The sequence below is a fragment of the Podarcis pityusensis genome (genome assembly GCF_964106645.2).
Source record: "Podarcis pityusensis genome assembly, chromosome: 2".
Taxonomy (NCBI): domain Eukaryota; kingdom Metazoa; phylum Chordata; class Lepidosauria; order Squamata; family Lacertidae; genus Podarcis; species Podarcis pityusensis.
The window spans coordinates 98,851,448-98,873,992 of record NC_138029.1 but is presented as its reverse complement, the minus strand read 5'-3'; the positions used below and the strand labels follow the sequence as shown (position 1 = coordinate 98,873,992).

Below are 22,545 nucleotides of genomic sequence, written 5' to 3'. Positions count from 1 at the left end.
ACATAGAGAAAATTCACTCATTTTGTAAATCACATTGAAACGGGTGGCTTAGAAGGTGATTAAGAAATTAACTGTAATAGTAATAATAAATTTGGCACACTAGTTGAATCTAGCTAGGCAAAATGTGCACTTGATTCTGAGAGGGGGATATAAAAATGAGCACACACACACACACACACACACACGTCAAACATTTGATGAAGGGCTTTTAGTTCTCAGCATAAACTTTTAAGAAAACTATAATACAAGACCTCCCATGTAGACAATTCTTTTCGATGAAAAACATTTAAGACACCTGCAAATCTAGCCTTATAGAGAAAAACAGGCATGGTTATTACAAGGACCATACCTCAGAGGGCAGATCACATACATTGCCTGCAGAAGGTCCCATGTTCATTAAAAGGATTGCTGTTAATTGTATGTGTTAGAGAGAGAGAGAGAATGCCTCAAAGCAGCTTAAAAAGGAGGCAAAACACAAACAGACAAAATAAACTAAAAGACAAATCAAAAACAAGTATAGTATGCAGATGGTGAGAAAGATTTCTGCCTGAAGCTCTGGAGAACCACAGCCTGTCCCACTAGATAATACTGGGATACATAGACCAGTGACTCGACCTCATACAAGGTGACTTCCTGTGTTCCTAATCACATGTGCAGTGCCCCTATGTCTTAGAAACAACCAAGGCATTTTGCCTTGGCAAGTAACATTATATTGCTCCATAATCCCTATGATTAGAAGGGCAGGGCTTCCAGGTCAGAGGGTGAAGTTCACAGGTGTAATCAAGTCCAGGCACTTCTCCTTTAGGTAATTACCTGAAGTCTATGGTTGGCTTGCAGAAGGTGCTGCTGCAAAAATTGCTTTTGAGTAAAGGAGCTGAGTTGTCTTGTTAAAACCGATCAACGCCTTCAAGCAGTATACCTCAGATAGATGTCAGTATGTAATCTACATACAGAAAGCTGAAGTACCAGAGGGAGTATTTCCTTGGCTAGCCCTCTTCTTGGTTGGCTCATTTCAACCTGGAGGAAGAGTTTGATGCACTACCATGTGGTCTACCATGTGTGGTGAAGTTGTAAAGCCCTGCTGCAAGGCTCTACCAGATGTCTCCCTGGCTGAGCTACACATGTAGAACCAACCCTGCTGGCAATGCACCTCTTTAGAATATTAGGCGTGGGGGAATGTCATGTTTCCATGGCCTCATGTGTTTAAAAACAATGTACATACAAACATTGCTGCATGTGAAAAGCCAGCATGTCAGGAAAAGCATGTCAGGCTTCTAGGCATGCTCAATGTGCATGAGAGTAACAGTTTTGATGAGGTAAGGAGTTCAAACAAATGGTACTCCAAAGTCCATAAAGATTCTGCTATATTGCTCTGCTTTAAGGTAAGACAGCCAGTAGGCTATGTTTGACTTGGTAATAACAGGCTTCTGTATATTTCTACTTAATAAAAAGAAAAAACTGTTGGCAGAGCCAAGGCTAAGTGCCCTTTAACTTGCAAAGCAGTTACATCCCTCATCACAATGAGGCAGGGAGAGACAGAGAGATGTAAGCGTAGGCAAAAGAAATGGAACGGGATAGCAGATTTCGGGAGAGGTCATTCCTCACACACATAAAGCAGACTTGGCAAGCATAAGGTTCAAAGTTCACTTTTTGGCATCATCGTGGAATGTGGCTAAAATCCTGAGACTCTAGAGAGTGGCTGTCCATTGGACTAAACCAAGGATGGGGAATCTGTAGCCTTCCAGGCGTTGTTGGACTCCAGTTCCCATCAGTCCCAGCCAGAAATGATAAGAACTGGAGTCAACAACATGCAGAGGGCAACAGGACTAGACAAAACTAGGCTGTTTCCGAGAGTTTCCTAGAGGCAGAATAAGGCTAAATTCCAGTTGCCGGAAGGCAACAGCATACTCTACTTCTGGGCTTTCCCAGAAGCATCTCACTGACCATTGTGAAGAAAAAGACACTTAACTGGATGTACCATCTGACTGACTGGCTATACTTTGATAACTAAACTGAGGTTATATGCATCACTTTTTCTGTGTATGCAGAAAGAAACTATTTCGACACCTGATGCACGAATCACACCAGTCTCTGTACACCTCTATCTCACACCCTTGCTAAACATATGTATTTATTTCTCCTTGCAGCTACTCCTCGCTTAGTTGCTTTTGCTTACTTTTACAGTTTACTGCACATGGCAAACACAGAACCACCCTCTGTGCAAAGAAACTGTTTGTACTATCATCTCTTCTTCCATGACTCCTTTTCGTAGGAGTCACTGTTTCCAGAAGCTGGCTGGCATCGAAACTTGCCACCCGCTTTCCCTTCCTTTTGTGGTCTATGCTGTGTAGCTACTGCAGGAGCTGCGTAAGTGTGTGTGTCGCTTTGGAAAATAAACTGCAGAATGTCTATTTTTATGTGTGGTGGCGCGCAGAAGCACTTGCCATTTGCTGCATCACCATTCCCAGTAATTGGTATTAATTAAGCGCAGATTAACAAGCACAGATTCCCCTAGAATTGTCTCAAATGGTGTGAAAGATTGCTTGCAGTAACAACTAAGCGTTTAAGGCTGTAATCCTAAGCACAATTATTTGGGCTTAAGTCACACTAAACTAAAAAGAACTTATTTCTGAGAAAATATGTATTAATAAGCACATTTAAAAACCTACCTTTCCTCTAAGGAGCTGAAGCTGGTGTACATAGTTCTCTTCCCACTCCCCCAGGAAATAACTCTGACTTTCTTTAATGGCAAGTGGTATAAAAAATACTGTCAGATACTGAGTGACTACCCCATGGTCATCCAGTGAGTTTCACGAGTGGGTAGGTATTTGAAAATTCGTCTCCCCAGTCCTAGTCTGACACACTAACCATTATACCACACTAGCCTAGATGCACAATTCATGACTCCTAAGCAGTGCTATTTTTCTAGAAAAAGAGGTGCCAGAACTCTCCATGAACACCTCCCTTGTTCTCTTATAATGACAATGGCAACCACCTGAGAGGTGGTGGAACTGAGTTCCTGTGAGTTCTGGCTGAAAAGCCCTGGTAGTAAGTAGTAACACACAAAGATGCTTTGCTTAAGAATGAGCAGCGCTATACCTAAATTGTCAACTTTCCTTTTAACCTGGAAGCCCAGGTTAAGCCCCAGGTTAAGACTACCCAGGCGTCTTCCAAACCAGTGTTTTACCAAAGAGCAGGCAATTACAGGCAATTGTTCAGGAACAACAACAACCAAACAACAACAGCAGAGCAGCAGCAGCAACAACAACTCTTTTGGACACAAAAGCAAGATATGTTTTTTAAAAAAATGAAAACAAATTCACTGAATAATTTGATCACTGCATAGTCAAGCCATTGCTTGTTTGTTCTAGATCAGGTATGGCTAACCTGTGGTCTTCCAGGAGTCACTGAACTACAACTCCCATCATCCCTAGCCAACATGGCCAGTGGTCAGGAATGATGGGAGTTAAGAGTCCAATGACATCTGGAGAGCCACAGGGTCAGTTACTCTTGTACCAGATGAATAACTGATGGTTGGATAAACAAAACAAAATTAAGGCATGTTGACTAATTCTTTCTGGATTATTTACTTGCATTGTTGTAGAACAGTTGGGGACATGGGAAAGAGCATTTTCTGTGGCAGACCTCTTGTCCAGTAAGATCTGCCTCTTTTACGGTATTAAATGAATTTCACATTGCAATACTTTTTCATTTATTTATTTTTTAATAAATTTTATTTCCGATATACACTCTTTTAAAATCACATACTTACCAAAAATAAAGAAGCACACAGAAAAATAAGCAAATATAAACAATAAAACATCAAGACGTAAGTACATTTCTCCAAAAGTACTAATTAACATATCGTCATTCTGACTTCCCTCCACCACGATTTAAGCTATATCACATTAATAACAATCATGCAGTTCCTTCTTTCAACCTTTGTCTTTACTTCACAGATTCTATAGTTCGCCTACTGTTATTTTAATGTTACCTAACACTGCAATACTTTTTCAAATATAGATGTCTGCTAAAAAATCTGGCCAGATGTACCACTCCTACACATACTTTACTTGTATTCTGAGACAGCAGCAAAATGTGCAGCTGACAGAAAATGCATTTGAGGTGTTGACCCCTAAATGATCTAGGGAGCAGGAAGAAGATCAGAATAGCTAGCTCTTGGCATCAATATGCAGATAAAGCACAGAGGTGTGGCTGCAAAGAAGCAAGGTGTGTTTTCCCTGTGGGATAGTCACGTGCATTAAAGCATCCCTGCTACACTCAGCAAGGGAAATTAACTCTTCCAGAAGTTTATGATTTGCACGTGTTTCTGATTTATGAGTTGGGACAGTTCCTATACATATCATATGCCCAGGGAGGAGGAAAGGGGTCTTTTAGGGATGGCAAGAGAAAGCAGTGGGGCAGGACCATGCCCTCTATTTTCGTAGGGTAAGAAGCTTAGGCTTATTTTGTTCTGACATGCTGCTTACGATGGATGGCAAAAGGTTTCAGCCTACCCACCTATCCTCATGCCACGCCGCAGGTTCACCTGAGATACCACCAGCACCTCAGTGAGATGGACGAAGAATTTCTTCTAATCACGTTTTAGTGACCTAATAATGGCAAATGGACATGTCCTTTCCAAAGGGCCTGCTCCCCTACTTTTGATGCAGACAGACACACAGAAAGTCAGTGGGCAAAGCTTTTCCCATTGGTTCTCTGCCTGGCAAGAAGAAGTGTCATGCATTACACTACTGCATGCCAGGGAAGGGTTAAAAATATGGAGGCAAGGGAAAGAAAGAAAGAAAGAAAGAAAGAAAGAAAGAAAGGGCAACCCTAAGTGAGTGAATGCAGAAACTAGCCCATATATTTCTGTGAAGTTTGTATAATATAGTTCCCACAATGGTGGCAAGTCCATCCCCCCCCCCCTATTGGCCCATGGCAGCTTCTTTAAGAGCTGTGGGAGAAACAGAACAGGCACACATTTCCCCCACCACTGCAAAAAAAGAGGCTGTTTTGTGCCTCTCACACAGTGTTTATTTAAATATTTAAAGGCCCCAGTTTCATAAAAATACAGCAAGTCGGTATACAACAGAAAACCCCCTGACATGACAATAAAATCAATAAAAAGATCAATAAAAATGGTAGATGAAAAGAAATTCACATTTCAAAAGGCCTGTTTCAATAACAGAGTTATCAGGGTGATTCCTGCCAAACGTCTGTTGGAAGGGGGTTCCACTGGGCAGCGCCTGCCGCACTAAAGGTTCAGTCCCTAATGAAGGCTAGATTACACTGGATTCAGTTCTTTCACTGAACAGAGGAACACTTTGCTAATCATCTTTTTTTAAAGTTGCACCCGCACCTATGTATTACAAAACACACACAGAGAGAGACTTACCTTTCTAGGCTTGACTTTATCTTGTAAATCGTACTGGCCGATTCCTTTATAACTGATCCCGAGCCACCATGGGATCCCTTGTTTATCCTGAAGAACAGAAAGGACACAAGTGGCGAGACCTAAGTAGGAGTCAAGCACTGCAGAGTTGATGCAGTAGCGTTTAAAAACTATTTTGTTCTGCAACAAGTATCTGCAGGTTAGGGAGACGAAAAGCAGCTCTTTGTTAGCACACCTGCAGCCAACTGAGCGGGGATTATTGTTTAAAGTGGTCTGCCATTCCTTTCCCAGCTGGAAGATAGATGCTGTGCAAACAGGCAGAAAGCAGTGAGGAAGCGAGAAGCTGCATTCCTTGAAACAGTGGCTACAGGCGGGGCGCAAGCTGAGGAAAATCTGTGGGCGGTAAAACAACAACAATGGAAGCAGTTTGATGAGGGGTATGTCCAAAGTACTGCTGCCCTGGGACACTGCTGAGAGGAAAGAATGGGCTATGTACACATGGCACTTTACCCCAAAGTACATCTTGCTGCCTTTAGAAGATCACCCTGCATTTATTACTTTGCACGAGCATATGATACGGAGTAAGGAAGCAGACTGAAGCTTATCTTGTTACTGTGTGACTGCCTCCTCTCGGAAGGATCTGTGTGCAAGATTTCATGTTTCACAGGTCTCTCTTTCTCAGTTAAGGAGATAATAACATGAAGCATTAGGCAGCCAACACACTGTTTCAGTAAACCTGACCACAAGCCTTTAATACAGATTATTAGTATCATCCACCTATTGCAGACGAGGTTCAGAGGCTAAGAAACGGCAGCTAGCCTAAGGCCACCAAATGAATTCACAGCCAAAGTAAACTAGGGCTTTCTGGTTCACAGCTCAATCTCTCAGCCACTAGCTTGCTAGTGTGAAGTCGGCATTTTTCAACAACTGTATTATGAACATATATTGGCAAGCTTGCACAGTTTAATCAGGAACGTATGGGATTATAAAATGTATACATTAGGTATGTGTGATCTTAAGTTATTACCAAATAATGCTGTATTTGGGTGTGTTTTTATTGTGACCCTGCCCTAAAATTGCTTACCATGAATTGCTTAAAATTGCACACATAAAATGCCACATCTTGTGTTTTTGTGTGTGGAAGATGACACAAGGTTCCCAGCATATGGCCTCACAATATGGTCTGAAAGCACACGAGGCCACCATCTTGCTGAAGTTTAAGCAGGTCTGGGTCTAATCACTGCCAAGGGGAACAAACACCTGGGAACCACATGTATGCTGTTATATTAAAAACAATAGACTGAATTAAAGCAAGAGTGTTGCTCCAGATGTTGATTCTGACTCCCATCAGCCTCTGCCAGCATGGCCAATGGCCAGGCACGATAGGGGGCTTCAGTCCAACATACGGAGAGCAGCATGTCAAGGAAGGTTGGTCTACTCTCACTGGCAGCGGTTCTCCATTGCCTCAAACTGAAATTATCCCCACCATGAACCTGGGACCTTCTGTATGCCAAGTATGTGTTCCCTCCTGTTTTTTTCCAGGGGGGCGCTGCTCTTTCAAAACTCCAACTCTATAGGTGGGATTCAACTAAATTACTGTGTGCACGCAACAAAGTCCACTCATGCAACAGGGCTCCCCCCTCTCCTCCCCCGCAAGCACCCCCTAAATATGCTCTGGAGGGTTGAAGGAACCCCTAGAAGAGGTTTAGGGGGCAAGCAGGGGGGAGAAGGGGGGGGAAAGTCCCATTGTACAAACAGACTTTGTTCCCAGACTTTGTACCACACTTAGTGCAATGCTGAATTCTGCCCCAAGGCACTTAGGTTCTCTTGCAGGGGTCACTAACCTTTACTCCGTAGTAATGGACTCCGTATGTAGGCAGAGCTTCAACCACTTTCATGTACCTGTGCAGACAGATTCATAAGTAAATGGGCCGGTTCTTCTGCGAAGTTCTCTCTAAGCACATACTCTCTGATTTTTTTTATTCCTCTTTAAGTTGCAGCAGAGGGTTCTCCCCATTGCCCCTTAATTTTTTTTAGAACGGATCAGTCAACAGCCATGTTTGAAGTATGTTTACAAATGCGTTCAAGCAGAGCAACAAACTGCATGGTCAAAAAAATGTCAAAAGAGCTCAGCAGAATGGAATTAGCGTGGTCTCCCGTTAAAAAACACCACCAAAAGTTGTGCGGTGCAATTTGGCACAGGTGCTCAGCCCCTGTTCTACTTGCCAGCTTAACAGCTAAACTCCATTAAAAACTTGGCTCCAATTATTGTGGCTGAGCTCTCTAACAATACAGGTCTGAACTATTTTCCAAGTTTAGTTCTAAGGTGTGTTTTATGTTCTTCTGAGTTAACTTCCATGGTAAATGTAGCTGACCAGGCTATATGAGAGAAATTTGAATAGCCAAGTACACATAGCCTCAGGGAGATATGACCAGGAAATGAGATCTGACCAAGCTAGTGCCTATTCATGGAATGTTCAGTTGTTTGCACAGCTTCAGCTGTTGGGTCAGTTTTTGAGTAGGCTCCTAGCTATGAAAGGCACTGTGGAGTCTTCAGGAGAAAAGACAGTGTGGGAGGAGAATTGGGGAATTGGTCTAAAGATCTGCTGTCCATGCCTTTGCGACCTACAGGTGGGCATGTCACTTTTCAGCAAGTAATCGCTGACCATCAGTGTCTACCAGTGACTAACCGAGAACCATGTCAACCTATCAGACCACTGATGAAGCCCCTTCTGCACTCCACCTCACCCCACAAATGTCCAAGTGAAACACTTACTGAACAATCGCTTGTCCTCTGGTCAGCCCCTTATTTTTTACATAATGTTCAATGACTCTGTCCTCACTGTGGAACAAGCAAAATGGTTAAGGAGGCGGCAGAAGTATTTTATACCAAATAATAATGTTTGATGGCACTCAGAAAACCATTCCACACACAAACATACAACAGTCCGCTAAGAAACTCTCCAGTGAGGTGCGCACTCTTGCACATTCAGGAACTGAGCTACACAGAATGGAACGATGTGTCTGTTCCTTGATATAGCAGGACGAGCTCTAGATTTGTAATTAACCCTGCTAAATCGTGCACACTACTTTAGAATGTCCCAATACTAAGACACAAGCATTGAACGAGTTGCAAGCACAGCAAAGCTGAAATTTAGCAAAAAGCAGGTGGAGTTATGTTAGGTTCCCTACCACATCACTTATCACCATGATGAGAACTTGCAGACAAAAGTGTGCATATGTCAGAAAACTGCCTATACCAATACATTATCTTTGGGGGAAATTACAGAAGAAGTTAAGTGGTTCCCTGCCAGATCAAACCAAAGACCCATTTAGTCCAGGATCCTGTTCTTACAATTAGAGGCTTCTGGGAAGCTCATAAGCAAGAGCTGAGTGTAATAGCACTCCCCAGCAACTGGGGATATTGAAGCATATCACCTCTGATAATGAAGGTAATATAATCATTGTGCAGCCATTCATAATGTAACTGCTCAATGAATTTGACTGCTGTTAAAGGCAGAAGAGTCCTGCTGAGTGGAAGAAGGAGTCCAGTAGCAGCTTTTAAGACATTTGGGCTTGGATCCAGAGTTCCTGTGAGCTGAACTCTGATCACAGGATGCTCCTGCTAGAGGAAGAGGCAATTCCCCCTCCACCCCCGCCTGCCCCCATAATCCCTTGAAAAGCTACTCTAAAGGGTTGAGAAACCCCCTGGAAATAGTGTGGGAAGTGGACTGCAGAGCTGCAGCAGGAAGAAGGACTGGGTGAAAATCACCTTCTCACCTCTTCCTCTAGCAGGAGCATCCTGTGAGCAGAGCTCAGCTCACAGGAACTCTGGATTCAAGCTAAAATGTCTTACAGTCTGCTACAGGCCTCTAATTTTTTTACCAGGACCTTTCATAGTTGCATAAAATGCAGGTATTTAACAGGGATAATCCTGGTTTACATGGGCCAGCAATGACTGGAATAGCTAGATCTGTTGAATTTCTGCAGGACCCTGATATTGTTAAGACACAGGAGCCCTGCTAGAGAAAAAGATAGCAACACCGTGGGGCCCACAAAGGCTGCTACCCTACATACACTGCTTAAAACTTACTGAACTTGCAACACCTACCTGTGTGCATAACGGCAGCCCAAAAGGAATAAGCTGTTGTAAACGATCAATGACTTGCCCTCTCTTATAACTACAGATTTCATAGTGCGGCTTGAGTTTATGAAGGTGAGTTATCAGCATGACAGCAATGGACTATGAAGCGGCAACAACAAAGATGGCCACGTAACTCTCATGGGAAGTAATAGTTACACTTTAGTCTGCACTAGGTAGACCTCATCTGGAATACTGGGCCCAGTTCTGGGTGCCACACTTTAAGAAGGATGAAGAGAAACTGGAACAGGTTCAGAGGAGGGCAACGAAGATGGTCAGAGTATGGAAAACCAAGTCCTATGAGGAAAGGTTGAAGGAATTGGGTATGTTTAGCCTAGAGAAGACTGAGCAGGGGACATAATAGCATTTTTTTTAGTCCCAGGATTACAGCCCCGAGTTTACTTTGGAGAGAGATCATCTTATGAAAGTCAACTCCTTTTAAACATTCCTATGTTTTCCTTAAACATTTGAACTAATCTTTAAATCCTGGCCCTGGATTCAAATACACTTATCGACCTACAGAACTTGGACAGTGTCTGTATTAAAGACATCTATACTATTTGTTCAACAGCTTTTCAAACAAATAGTAGCTGGGAGGAAATTTTGACAGCCTCATGAAAATATGTGTGTTATTTAGGGCACCAGATAAAGTGTTCGATGGGCCAGGAGGACCTTGGATTAAACCCCTGCTCAGAGGTGGAAGTCCTTGGATGGCCTTGGGCAGGGCACAGCCAGACCTAATTTACTTTGCTGGCTTGTTGTGAGGATAATATCGGGAGTTGGAGGCAGGGGAGAAGAGAAACTATGGCTTGGATCTAGAGTCCCTGTGAGTGAAACAGGGGAGGTGATTTCTGCCCAGTTCCTCCTCCTCTCCTCCTCCCTGCAGCCTCCTTTATCCATTGAAAAGCTGTTTAGGAGGGCTGGAGAACCCTCCAGAACAAGGTGGTGCTGGGAAGCATGGGAAGTGAAACTTGTCAAAAATCTCCTCCTCCTCACTTCATGGACCACAAGTATGGAAAGAGCCCTTCCTATTCATGGAAGAGACACTGTGGCTCTCCAACCCTTCCAATGCTGCTTAGAGAAGAAGGGCAGGATAAAAGCGTGGAAGGCAAGTGAAAAAATAAATAAATGTGTCTTACCAAAAGGCGAGCGATGGGTGTTCCTGTAGTGTCTTGGTAGGAAAAGCAGGCAAGTTCTTTAGATCTTTCCTTGCGTTCTCATCACTTGGAAGTGCATGGGAAAACAAAATAATGGAAGAGTGTTAACTATTTTGGAATCAGTAAGACTTGCCTAGTTGGTTCTAGGAAAAGGGGGCCGAGTTTTAGCCACTCGGAAGCGGGTTCATTCATAGTGTAGTCCAGCTGTCATAGCAACGTAACCCTATAGGCCTTCTTGCATGACAACTCTGAACAAAAGAAGTGGACTTGCATTACTTTTCTGATTAGGGGCACAGTGCAACTGAGGAAATTTGGCTGCCGAAGAAAAAGAAGCGGTGATACTCATCAGCCACTGAATATTCTTTGCTGAAACGATACCTTCTGGTTCAACCAGTCGATAAAACAAACCCCCGCGTTCTCTAACATGGACACATCTCTTAAGATTCCTAAAGCAAATCTGATTCCACTTTTTGACTAAAAAATAATAATCAGCTAAGGCATTCTCACTATTCTAGTTCTTAGAGAGGGGGGAGAAATAGGAGGAGAAAGAAAGTTAAAAAGAAATTGTAACTTGCCCCAAGATGTAGGGATTGGGCAGATATCCATTTAATCATTTTAAGAAGACAAAAAGGTATGTGTGGTTGCTGGCAGAAAAAAAAAGTGGGCAATACTTTCTGTTTATCTGCTTAATGAGGCCAATGAGTTTCTGCAGGATTTCTGCATGCTTTTAGCAGAGATCAGCAAGCACCAACATGACTTTTCTGTACCAGTAATTCATTGGGCTTCCTGAGTCATTAACATGTGCCTCGTTTTTCCCAATGGAATAAGCTGACGCATGACTTCTTATACAAGGTGCCTTGTTCTAAACTGAACTCACAGCATCTTTAAATAATTCAGCACAGGAGAAAAGTGCGACTTCCTCCCAACCCTCTGCTGCAGAATCTCTCTGGATGTGCACCTGTCCACAAAACAAGGAAGGATTTCCTAACAGTGTGGTAGCCCAGGGGCGGGGAACCCCAGGCCTAAGGGCCAAATGCACCCCTCAAGTCCTCTCTACCTGCTCCTCGGGACTGACTGTCCCCAGGACATGCCCCTCAACTGCCCTGCTGTGAGCGCCCTTGAAATATACTCAGAGTCGCAAAGTGATTTCATGCTCTTTATTCAGCTCATAGTGGTGAGGAGGAATGAATAAATGTCCCCTCACAGTATCTGCTTTATATACATTATTTACACAATGGGCTGCACATGATTGGCTAATTCTGGAATTCTACTGTAAGCCAATCAGGTTGTGGATTCACTTCTATCTGGAGCAGGATTGGGTGGTTCCTGCCAACCAATCATACTGCTGCATTGTTCTAGGACCAATCAGACTGCTGCATTCTGAATCCTATTGTTCTAGGACCAATCAGACTGCTTCCTTTTGGATCCTATTGTTCTAGGACCAATCAGACTGCTACAGTTTGGATCCTATTCAACTCAGTACATAACACCCCTCCCCTCTAAGTTCCAGTCCTGCCCGGGAGGTCGCATTCATAGTCCTCAAGGTATGCCGGCGGCCTACGTGTGCGTTGTGGCCTGGGGTGTTCCCTGGTCCGGGCTCCGGGTTCTGGCTCGTGTTCCAAGGATGCTGGCTGTGATGCGGCTGTTTGGTCTGGTGCAACCGGCTCGCTCAGTCGTGGTTCTGGTTCCGGTGTCCTTTCGGCCTCACGGGTCCTCTCTGTATTTACTGATTCTGCCTCTCCTGCTGGCCCCTCCTGCTCTATGGGCCTCACTGCCCCGCTGTTCCCTTGGGACTCCTCTGACCTGTCCTCCTCCTGGTTTTCTCCCGGGAATCGTCGCCGTATCTGGTCGCAGTGGCGGCGCCAGCATTGCCCCCCATCCGTTAGCACCTCGTACGACACGGGGCCAGTGACCCTGGTGATTGTGGCGGGTACCCATGCTGGGCCTGCCCCAAAATTCTTTGCGTACACTGGGTCCTGGGCCTCGAAGGTCCGGGGGTTCCTGCCTTCCCCCACCACTACCTCATCCTGAGCTCTATCGGGGTGAAGGCGGTCCAATCTGATTGCAAGGCGCCGACCCATTAGTAGTTCAGCGGGGCTCCGGCCAGTCGTTGAGCTGGGGGTGCTGTGCTGTGCTAGAAGGAATGTGGCAAGGCGGTACTCCCAGTCCCCTTGCGTCATGCGGCGAAGGGTGTCCTTGGTGGTCCGCACCATGCGTTCTGCTTGGCCATTGGTGGCAGGGTGGAACGGCGCCGAACGGATGTGGCGGATGGCGTTCTGCGCTGTGAAGGTTTGGAATTCTCCTGACGTAAATGCAGTCCCGTTGTCTGAGACGAGAGTTTCAGGGAGCCCGTGGGTTGCAAACAGCCTGCGTAGTACCCGGATGGCTGCGGACGTGGAAGTGGACGGTACCAGTGCGACTTCCAGCCATTTGGTGTAGGAGTCCACCACTATGAAGAATGTTTTCCCCTGAAAGGGGCCAGCGAAATCCACATGCAGGCGTGACCATGGTGCTCGGGCGGACTCCCAGGACTGGACTGGGGCCCTTGGGGGATCTGGGCGGGATTCTTGGCAGGCCTGGCAGTGTTTGACCCAGGCCTCTATCTCTCCATCGATCCCCGGCCACCACACATAACTCCTGGCAAGGGCCTTCATTCTTACTACCCCTGGATGTGTCTCGTGTAGGGCTGTGAGGACCCTTTTGCAGAGGGGCTGGGGAACAACGACTCTGCTTCCCCATAACAGGCACCCCTTGTGGGCCGACAGTTCATGTTTGCGGGTTGTGTAGCCGGCGAATTCTGGCCCGGGGCTGCTGCTGGGCCATCCCCTCCACACCCAGTCCAGGACCCGGGAGATGACCCTATCTTTCTTGGAATGGTGTGCAACTTCTTGTGCCTGAATGGGGCGGTCGGGAAGCAGCTCCAGGCTCATAACCTCTTGTGCAGGTGCTGGGTCAGGGCCTGTTTCCGGTAGTGGTAGCCTGCTGAGGGCGTCCGCATGGCCCATCGCCTTCCCAGGTCGGTGAATCAGTGCATACTGGTAGCTGGCAAGGAAAATTGACCACCTGAGGACGCGAGGAGACAGCACTTGGGGGGTCTGCTTTTCGGGGGCAAACAAGCCAAGCAACGGCTTGTGGTCAGTCACCACGGTGAAGGGCCGCCCGTACAAGAAATCATGGAATTTTTTTACTCCCTTTACGATTGCCAGACCCTCCTTGTCGATTTGCGAGTAGTTCCGCTCGGTTGTGTTGAGTGTCTGGGAAAAGTACGCCACCGGTACCTCTCTTCCATCCGGGAGTTGGTGCCCCAGGACAGCTCCAATGCCATAGGGTGAGGCGTCGCATGCTAGCACCACCGGCAGCCTCTCGTCGAAGTGTGCCAAGACCGAGTTTGAGACAAGCAAGTCCTTGACTGCCTGGAATGCGGCCTCCTGGCGCTGGCCCCACACCCAAGGGGCCCGCTTGTCCAGGAGTCTGTGTAGGGGCTCCGCTACCGCCGCCTTGTGGGGAAGGAAGGAATGGTAAAAGTTCAATAGTCCCAAGAAGGCCTGAAGTTCAGTCTTGCTCTTGGGCGCTGGGGCATCACAAATGGCCCGTACCTTGTCCCCAGTCGGGTGGACCCCTTCTGCGTCCACCATAAATCCCAGAAAGTCCACCTGAGGCACTCCTAGTAGACATTTTTCCCGCTTCACCTTGAGACCCGCCGTCTGGAAACGGTGCAGAACGGTGCGGAGGCGGTCCTCAAACTCCTCTGGTGTGGGGCCGGCAATCAACACATCATCGAAGAAGGGGGTGACGCCAGGAATCCCTTTAAGGAGAGAGTCCATTATATTCTGGAATATGCCTGGTGCCACGCTGACACCGAATTGCAGCCGCTTTACCCTGAACGCTCCTCTGTGCGTCACAATCGTCTGTGCCTCTGCTGTGGCCTCATCTACTGGCAGCTGTTGATATGCTTGGGCCAAGTCCAGCTTGCCAAAAATTTTCGACCCAGCCAGGGTGGCAAGGACATGGCTGACCACTGGCACTGGGTATGCGTGGGCCGTGAGGGCCTTGTTTATGGTACATTTGTAGTCTGCGCAGATGCGGACCGAACCATTAGGCTTGACGGGTGTGACGATTGGGGTTTCCCAGGGAGCATTAGGCACCGGCTCCAGCACTCCTTGCTCTACGAGTCGGTCCAATTCCTCGTCTATACGGGGTTTCAAGGCGAACGGGACCCGGCGGGCCTTGAGCCTGACCGGTCGTACTGCGGGGTCAAGCTGTAGCGCAATGGGGGGGCCCGTATACTGTCCCAATTTCCCATCGAAAACCCCTGGAAATTCCTTGCATATGGCGTCCACGTCCACTTGTAAGCTAGTGTGGTTCACCCCGGTGACAGCTAGCCCCAGTGGTCCAAACCATGCCAATCCCAGTAAGCTAATGTAGGGGCCCTTGACCACAAGCAAGTCCAGTTGCCGCGTCCGCCCTCGGTATTGCACCCTGAAGGTCCCCACCCCCATTGTGGGGACCTTACGTTTCTGGAAGTCCCGGAGGGTGAATGGGGCCGGCCTGAGTTTGGGACCCCCAGTGGGACACAGTTTCCTTAAGGTCCTTGCCGAGATTATGGATAGAGTTGAACCCGTGTCAAGCTCCATGCGGCATGGGGCCCCCTCTATCTGTACCTCTACATAAATTTTCTCTACGTTGGGGTGGGGCAACTGGTATACCTGGAAGTCCGTGAGCTCCGTCGAGTTGCCTTGGTGCGTTGGGCCCCGGGACCTGGGGCTCTTGGATTGGTCATCTGATGCCTGGTGTCGGGTGGGCCGAGCCCGACACACCCGGGCGATGTGTCCCGATTTTCTGCACTGCCTGCACTCTGCGTTGCGGAAACGGCAGGTCCTCCTCTCGTGACTCTCCCCGCAGCTTGCGCAGTTCCCTCCTTCTCGTCGAGGCAGCTGTGGTCTGTGCGCTGCTTGAGTGCGCTGCTGTACTCGGTGCACCTCCTCCCTGTCGGATCCTGAGTCGTCGGTGAGGTCTTCATGGTGGACCCTCGGTTGGGATGGCAGGCTCGGCCGTGCCTCTTGGGTCGACCTCTCGGCAGCTTCTGTTGCCAGGGCCTCCTCCAGAGCGACCTGGAACGTTAGGTCCTTCTTAGCGTAGAGGCGCCGTTGCAGCTTCTCATCCTTCAGGCCACCGACGAGGCGGTCACGAAGCATGTTCTCCAGCTCTGAGAAGTTGCAGAACCGGGCGGCTTGGCGGAGAGAGGTCACAAACCCAGTTATGGTTTCCCCAGGGGCTTGCCGCTTTGCGTAGAAGGCATTTCGACGAGCCACCACTGAGGGCTGCGGCGAAAAGTGCCCCTTCAGCTGTTCCATTATTGTTTTGTATGGAACAGTAGCGACGTCTTCAGGCGCAAGGAGAGCCCGGGCGATTTCAAACGTCTCCTCTCCGCAGACGCTGAAGAATATCGCCCTCTTCTTGGCGTCTTCTTCGTCGGTGACCCCTTTGGCTTCTAGGAGGAAGGTGAAACGGGAGGCGTACGCTTCCCAGTCTCCAGATGCTGGGTTGAATGGCGAGAAGCTGCTGTTGGCTGCCATTCTGAGTTCCTTGTGCCCCGGAGCTGAAGCCTGGATACACGGTGCGAGGCAGCGGTGCGGCAGTTGGCGGTGCTGCGGTGCTGTGTGTGGCAGTCAGCTCAGCGGGATCCCATCCTCGTCGCCAGTGAAATATACTCAGAGTCGCAAAGTGATTTCATGCTCTTTATTCAGCTCATAGTGGTGAGGAGGAATGAATAAATGTCCCCTCACAGTATCTGCTTTATATACATTATTTACACAATGGGCTGCACATGATTGGCTAATTCTGGAATTCTACTGTAAGCCAATCAGGTTGTGGATTCACTTCTATCTGGAGCAGGATTGGGTGGTTCCTGCCAACCAATCATACTGCTGCATTGTTCTAGGACCAATCAGACTGCTGCATTCTGAATCCTATTGTTCTAGGACCAATCAGACTGCTGCCTTTTGGATCCTATTGTTCTAGGACCAATCAGACTGCTACAGTTTGGATCCTATTCAACTCAGTACATAACAGCCCTCCTTGTGTGCTTCTGTCTGCCTGGAATGCCTCCCTTAACTGCAAAAAGACATTTTGGTTGCCTGGACAGAAGATGGAGGGGCGTGTGTGTGTGTGTGCGTGCGTGCGCGCGCATAGAGACCTCTGGTTTCTGCCTGGCCAGCATGTAGTCTGCTGTACAAAGGTAAGTCTCACATCTGCTGCTTCACCCACCGTTGGCTCTGGCCCCATCCACCACTTACGCAAACACACAGGGAAGCTGCCCATGGGAATGAAGGCTGAAAAAGGTACCCCACCCCAGTGATAGTATTATCGCAGCATTGGCATCTAAATATTTCTGGAAAGAGCCTCCTGTCAAGAGAAATATCTCCTTTCTGGCAGCAAGAATCACCTCTTCCAGAACTGGAATATTTTTTTAAAAAAATCAGATTTAAGCTCTATCTGCTTATGTTTACACACACACACACACACACACACACAGACCAACAACACTGGGATAAGTTGTCAGTTGCCCATGTGCAGTTCAGGAAAGGCTCTTGCTGGCAGAAGGAGGGAGGAGGCCTCCCCCTTTGTCTTGCAACGCCCCACACTACCCCCCATGCTGTTCCCTGATCCATCTGGAGCACATTTTCAGGGAACAAAGGGAATAAGGAATAAGCAAAAACTGCCCTCATTGAACTGAGTACTGTTCACAGGATCCAAGCCATTATTTTAACATTTTCAGTTAACTGAAAAACACACACAGAGTGTGAATATGTATGCATGTGTGGATAACACAAACACTCCAATTCAACTGTGGTCCTTTAACACAAGTGTTCCTATAGGAAATAAAAGGATTCTTTTTCAGCTGCCAGTTCTCATCAGAATCTAGGTCTCCACCCGCCACAGAGCAGGCCCATTGTAGTCCAGCGCCTGCAGGGCAAATAGCTATTGATGACAGGAAAGTCGATCTGCAAGAAGATTCTACTAAGGGCTGCAGCCAATCTGAGGTGGTGGGAAAGTTTCTTACTGACCTCAAATATAATGATATGTCAAACGCTTGAGTGTTATTTGAGCAAACCTCTTTCAGAGAGTTACTCCCAAAAGAAGTTCAAACCAGGCACAATTCTTATAAGCTGTTCGCATGCACGTGTTCATTGCATGAAGACTGCAACACCTTTTGCATTTGTTAATGGCCCACCATGGCTATAACATGGATATAACCTTCACATTTCCTTGTACCATATCACAAAAACATAGTGTTTCAATGAATTGTGCCAACACTTTCAGCTAATAGTATTCCAGTGTACAATAACTGAGCAGGTAACTCGCATCTTACACTTATTTTACTTATGCAATCACAGCTTTGCACAGTGTGTGTGTGTGTGTGTGTGTATGTGTGTGTGTGTGTAACCCACTCCCCATTTATATATTCTCCCACCACCACCTGGGCAAAGCTGCAATGCTGGGCTTGCCCAGTTTTGGGAAGGTGGCACAAGGGCTCTGGCAGTATCCCAGAAGCCGGGCTTTGGGAAGGAGATGTGAGCGCTCTGGCAGGGTCCTAGAACCCCTGCTCCACAAAGCTGGGCAAGCATTCCTCCAACTTGTAGTGGGGACAGTTCTGGAGGTTCCTGGCTTTACATGATTTTGCATCTGCAAGCAATGGCCACGAACATAACCCCTACATAAGATGCGAGTCACCTGTACAGTCGTACGTTGGAAGTCAAACAGAATCCGTTCTGGAAGTCCGTTCGACTTCCAAAACATTTGGAAACCAAAGCTCCTGCAGCCAATTGGAAGCTGCAGAAGCCCCGTCGGACGTTTGGCTTCCAAAAATAGTTCACAAACCAGAACAGTCACTTCCGGGTTTGTGACATCCGGGAGCTAAAACATTTGAGAACTAAGCTGTTTGAAAACAAAGGTACGATTGTATATGAATGACAAAGTCAAGTCATGTCACCCAATATCCCAAGGTTTTTTCTGACTCCCAAGCAATGGGGGGAGGCAGTATCTTGGGGTGGGGGGGTGTGAATGTGTGCATCTGTGTGTAAAGGTTCCTGAATCAAGGCTAGAACACCCCATGGAGGGGTATTTAGAGTCTTCCTTGTACAGCTTTCGACATAAGCTGAAGACACGCTTCTTCTATACCATAGCCTTAGACATTTAAGGTATTTTGTTTTGTAGGACCCTCCTCTTTCACTGAATGTATACTGCTCTGTTCTGGCTGAAACGGTTCTCCTTGCTCTTACAATCGTTAGCTGTTTTATCTGTTTTTATACATTGCACATTCTATTGTTGTAATCAGCTCTGGGACCTTAGGTGAAGGGCGGGTAAAAAATCTTCTGAATAAATAAAACATCTCTGCTCTCATCTCGACTTTGAAGCAATCTGTTCATTAGTTCTCTGTGGTATACGTATAAATGACAGCTTCTTCACCTCCTTCAAAGCTCCTCCACAGTGGCTCACCACTAAGAGGCTAATATATGTTCACAACAAACCCATGACAAAGTACAGTGCCCTATTTTGCTATAGCCCCCCCCCCCTAAAAAAGTCACAAAGGCAAGCCGCTCCTACACACTGAATGAAGGTGCAAGCCGTAATTCAGAGGTTTCCTGTGACAGGGCTGAAAATGATAGACTCCTTAGGCTGCAGGAGAACTGAAGATCAACTAAACTTCAAACCCTTGTTCACAACACAGGATCAACTTTCACTAACCCAACACTACCCAGATGACAATGTGTGCAATACAAAGCGCACCACTGAACAAGGAGTAACATGGCACACTTTCCTAAGAAAATAAACTGAATGGATTCATTAATTGAGCGGAGTGACATGTTACAGATGAAAGCAAAAAAAAAAACAAAAAACAAAACCAACCCTCACAATGTCAATGTGACCTGAGGAAAAGCTCCCCCCCCCCAATTGCAAATAAGTATAAATATAATGCCACAGGCACAGCGCTGCAAATTGTATTCTGTGCTTCTATTTCCATGAGTAGCAGAACTTCAGGGTCTGAAATGCTAGCTTCGGCTCATTCCTTTTCCCCAGTTGCCTTAGCTTCACCTGCCAGTGTATTCAAGCTCAGGTTGGATTCAGATGATCATCTGCAATTCAGATTACCACTTAAAATCCAGCCCAGAGAGAATGCAACCAGAAGGATAGTCCATTATCTGTGCCATCTGGCAACACGGCAAGGTGTTCAGGGGAGAAAATAAATAAATAAAATCCACTATGTTTTTTGTCTTGGTCTCTATAAACCTAGGCCAGGGAGCTGGTGTCACCAGCTCTTGAAAGTGGTCTGAAAATAATTTGTTCCATTTGCCTGGAACACATTGGGAGAAAGGCAGTACATAAATGCAATAAAGAATATACAGTGGTACTTCAGGTTAAGTACTTAATTTGTTCCGAAGGTCCGTTCTTAACCTGAAACTGTTCTTAACCTGAAGCACCACTTTAGCTAATGGGGCCTCCTGCTGCTGCTGCGCCGCCGGAGCCCGATTTCTGTTCTTATCCTGAAGCAAAGTTCTTAACCTGAGGTAATATTTCTGGGTTAGCGGAGTGTGTAACCTGAAGCGTATGTAACCTGAGGTACCACTGTACTCAGTTGAGAACGGCATTCTAAAATATCTCTATCATTCTTGTTAAATAGTGGGTGGACATACTAGATGACACAGAGATTTCTCCAAGTAGTTCTTTGTAAGTAAACTGGAACTGAACTGAACAACATTGTAACAACAACAACAACCCAGGGTTTCCCGCCTAAATTAACTGACATGGACCTGAGTGAAAACTATATACACGATACCCCTGGTGGCCAGGGTGAGAACTTCAATACAGTACATAACAATTCTAAAAGAGCTGCACATTAAATAAACAAAACGCCAACACTGGCCAATCAGGTCACAGAGAGATGAGTCCCTAACACTGGCCAGCGTTGGCCTAAGTGTGCTAATTTGATAGCCAAACTCACTGCTACACCGCTAGACCATATCCTAATCCCGTTTGCCCAGGAATAAACCCCACGCTGAATTTAAGAGGATTTATTGCTGAGTGAGACACGGAGAGGACCGTGCTGTAAATTATTCTTCTACAAACAGCTTAACGTCTACACATTACCGAAGACTACATCAGCACTCCCTTTTCAGTTAAACTAGTTTCTAAACTAAAATTCATAAGCAGGCGGAATTGGCAGATGCGACCTTTCATTTACCTGCAATAGTATGCTTCACAGCCAGCTATGGAAATGGAGGGAACACAAGATCACTCAATTCAAGGGGGAAAGCCAGTATCACTTTCCTATACAGCAAATTTGTGCTGGAGCATCCTAGAGGCTGAAACCATCTGCTGGTTCAAACATATGCAGCCTCCATGCTTGAAAGGTCTAACCACTGTTTAGTAATTTAGAGTAAGCCCGTCACTTACATGGGTTACACCTAGAGCTAATATCGCATAGAGTCAAAACACATTGGGTTCAATGGTGGGCAGGATTGGCCAAGTCTTCCCCCCCCCCCCCCAGACATCTGCCCCCTTTTAAATTTTTTTGCCAGACACGATAATTTGAGCACACACAAGTTCAATGCACATAAGCCACAGGCTTACTGTATACACCGATCCCAAAATGTGAAGCTGTAGTCCAAAGGTATACATTTCTGCACCCAGGTCCCTACTCATATAGGTTTCTTAATTGTGTGTGTATGAGTGTATGTTAAATTGAGATCCACAGTGGATATATTTACAAAGAGCATTAAACTCTAAAGAGCTTACAGCTTTTGGGGTGGGGGCAGGGCAGGGGATAACCAATGGGCATATGATCTCATTCAGGCACTTACAAGTTGCAAGAATGACCTCAGAGCACCAGACAGATTCTCCCATGCACCAGGCAGGAAGCGGATCTGTTCCTCTCTACCTGCGGATTTATTGTTGAGCGAGTGGGGATTATTCACGGTCTGCATGATGCTAGAAGATGTCTCCCATGAGGCTTCTAAGAGCTGCAGACTTGTTATTGCTAACACTCATGGGTTCTTCCTCTTTGCACAAAAGTCAGATTAGCCAAATTAGTCGTGGTTCCTTTGTGCGGCAGCAAAACTGAAAGCTTGTTATCACAGTCCTATGTGCTTGATAACAAAAGGCACCTCGGCCTACAAAAAGGCATGCATCCAGCGGCAGGGAACTGGCAAAACTACAAGGGGAAAGTGGCATTAAAGTGCAAGCACTGTCTGTGCTATGTCTCCTGGGCACACAGTAAACCTAAGTCAGGGGAAAGCTTCAGAAATAGCAGAGTGGAGCTGCATATAAACACAACAGCTCCCATTTTTGTTTTCACAGAATCGACACAGAGACCTTAGAGACCATCTAGTCAACTCTCGGCTCAATTTAGGACTCTTGCAACTACAGCATCCCAGGTAGATGGAAGTCCCGCCTGCACTTCAATGGTTCCAGCTAAGGAGAGCCGATCGCCTCCAGAGGTAGTCTAAAATCTGCTTCCTTGCCATTTCTATCCATTAGTTCCATTCCTGCCTTCTGGAGCAGCAGAAAACAAGCCTGGTTCATCTTTTCCCTGAAGCCGATCAGATCTCTGAAGGACAGCTATGATGTCTCCCTAACTTCTTCCCACCAGCCTAAATGTACCCAGTTATCTCAACTACAGTAACTGACTGACTGGAACCCTATTCCAAGCAGATTTATTACTGGCACTGTTACGATGTTACATATAGGCAGCCAAGGCACAATAACAATAGCTCAGAGGTATAGTACTGTATCTGTTTCTCAGATGGAAACATGTAAAAGCCTAATGAATACAATATTTCCCACAGATCTCA

The 22,545-nt window shown here is 46.5% G+C and overlaps 1 protein-coding gene and 1 long non-coding RNA gene across 8 annotated transcripts in view; one reads left to right on the top strand and one right to left on the bottom strand.

Moving 5' to 3' along the window:
- Positions 1-22,545, bottom strand: part of FRMD4B (FERM domain containing 4B) — a 240,086-nt gene that overhangs the window by 43,780 nt on the left and 173,761 nt on the right. For all 7 annotated transcript variants that reach the window (XM_080995685.1, XM_080995682.1, XM_080995681.1 and 4 more), the window contains 4 exons: positions 10,676-10,759; positions 8,172-8,237; positions 7,240-7,297; positions 5,399-5,485 (listed from right to left, as the gene is read on the bottom strand). In XM_080995685.1, the coding sequence (XP_080851811.1) occupies positions 5,399-5,485; positions 7,240-7,297; positions 8,172-8,237; positions 10,676-10,759 (295 nt within the window). The remainder of the gene's footprint in view (positions 1-5,398; positions 5,486-7,239; positions 7,298-8,171; positions 8,238-10,675; positions 10,760-22,545) is intronic.
- LOC308471707 overlaps positions 1-22,545 on the top strand; it is an 86,654-nt gene that overhangs the window by 63,151 nt on the left and 958 nt on the right. The window contains exon 4 of the long non-coding RNA XR_013983105.1: positions 22,052-22,191. This is a non-coding gene — a long non-coding RNA (uncharacterized lncRNA). The remainder of the gene's footprint in view (positions 1-22,051; positions 22,192-22,545) is intronic.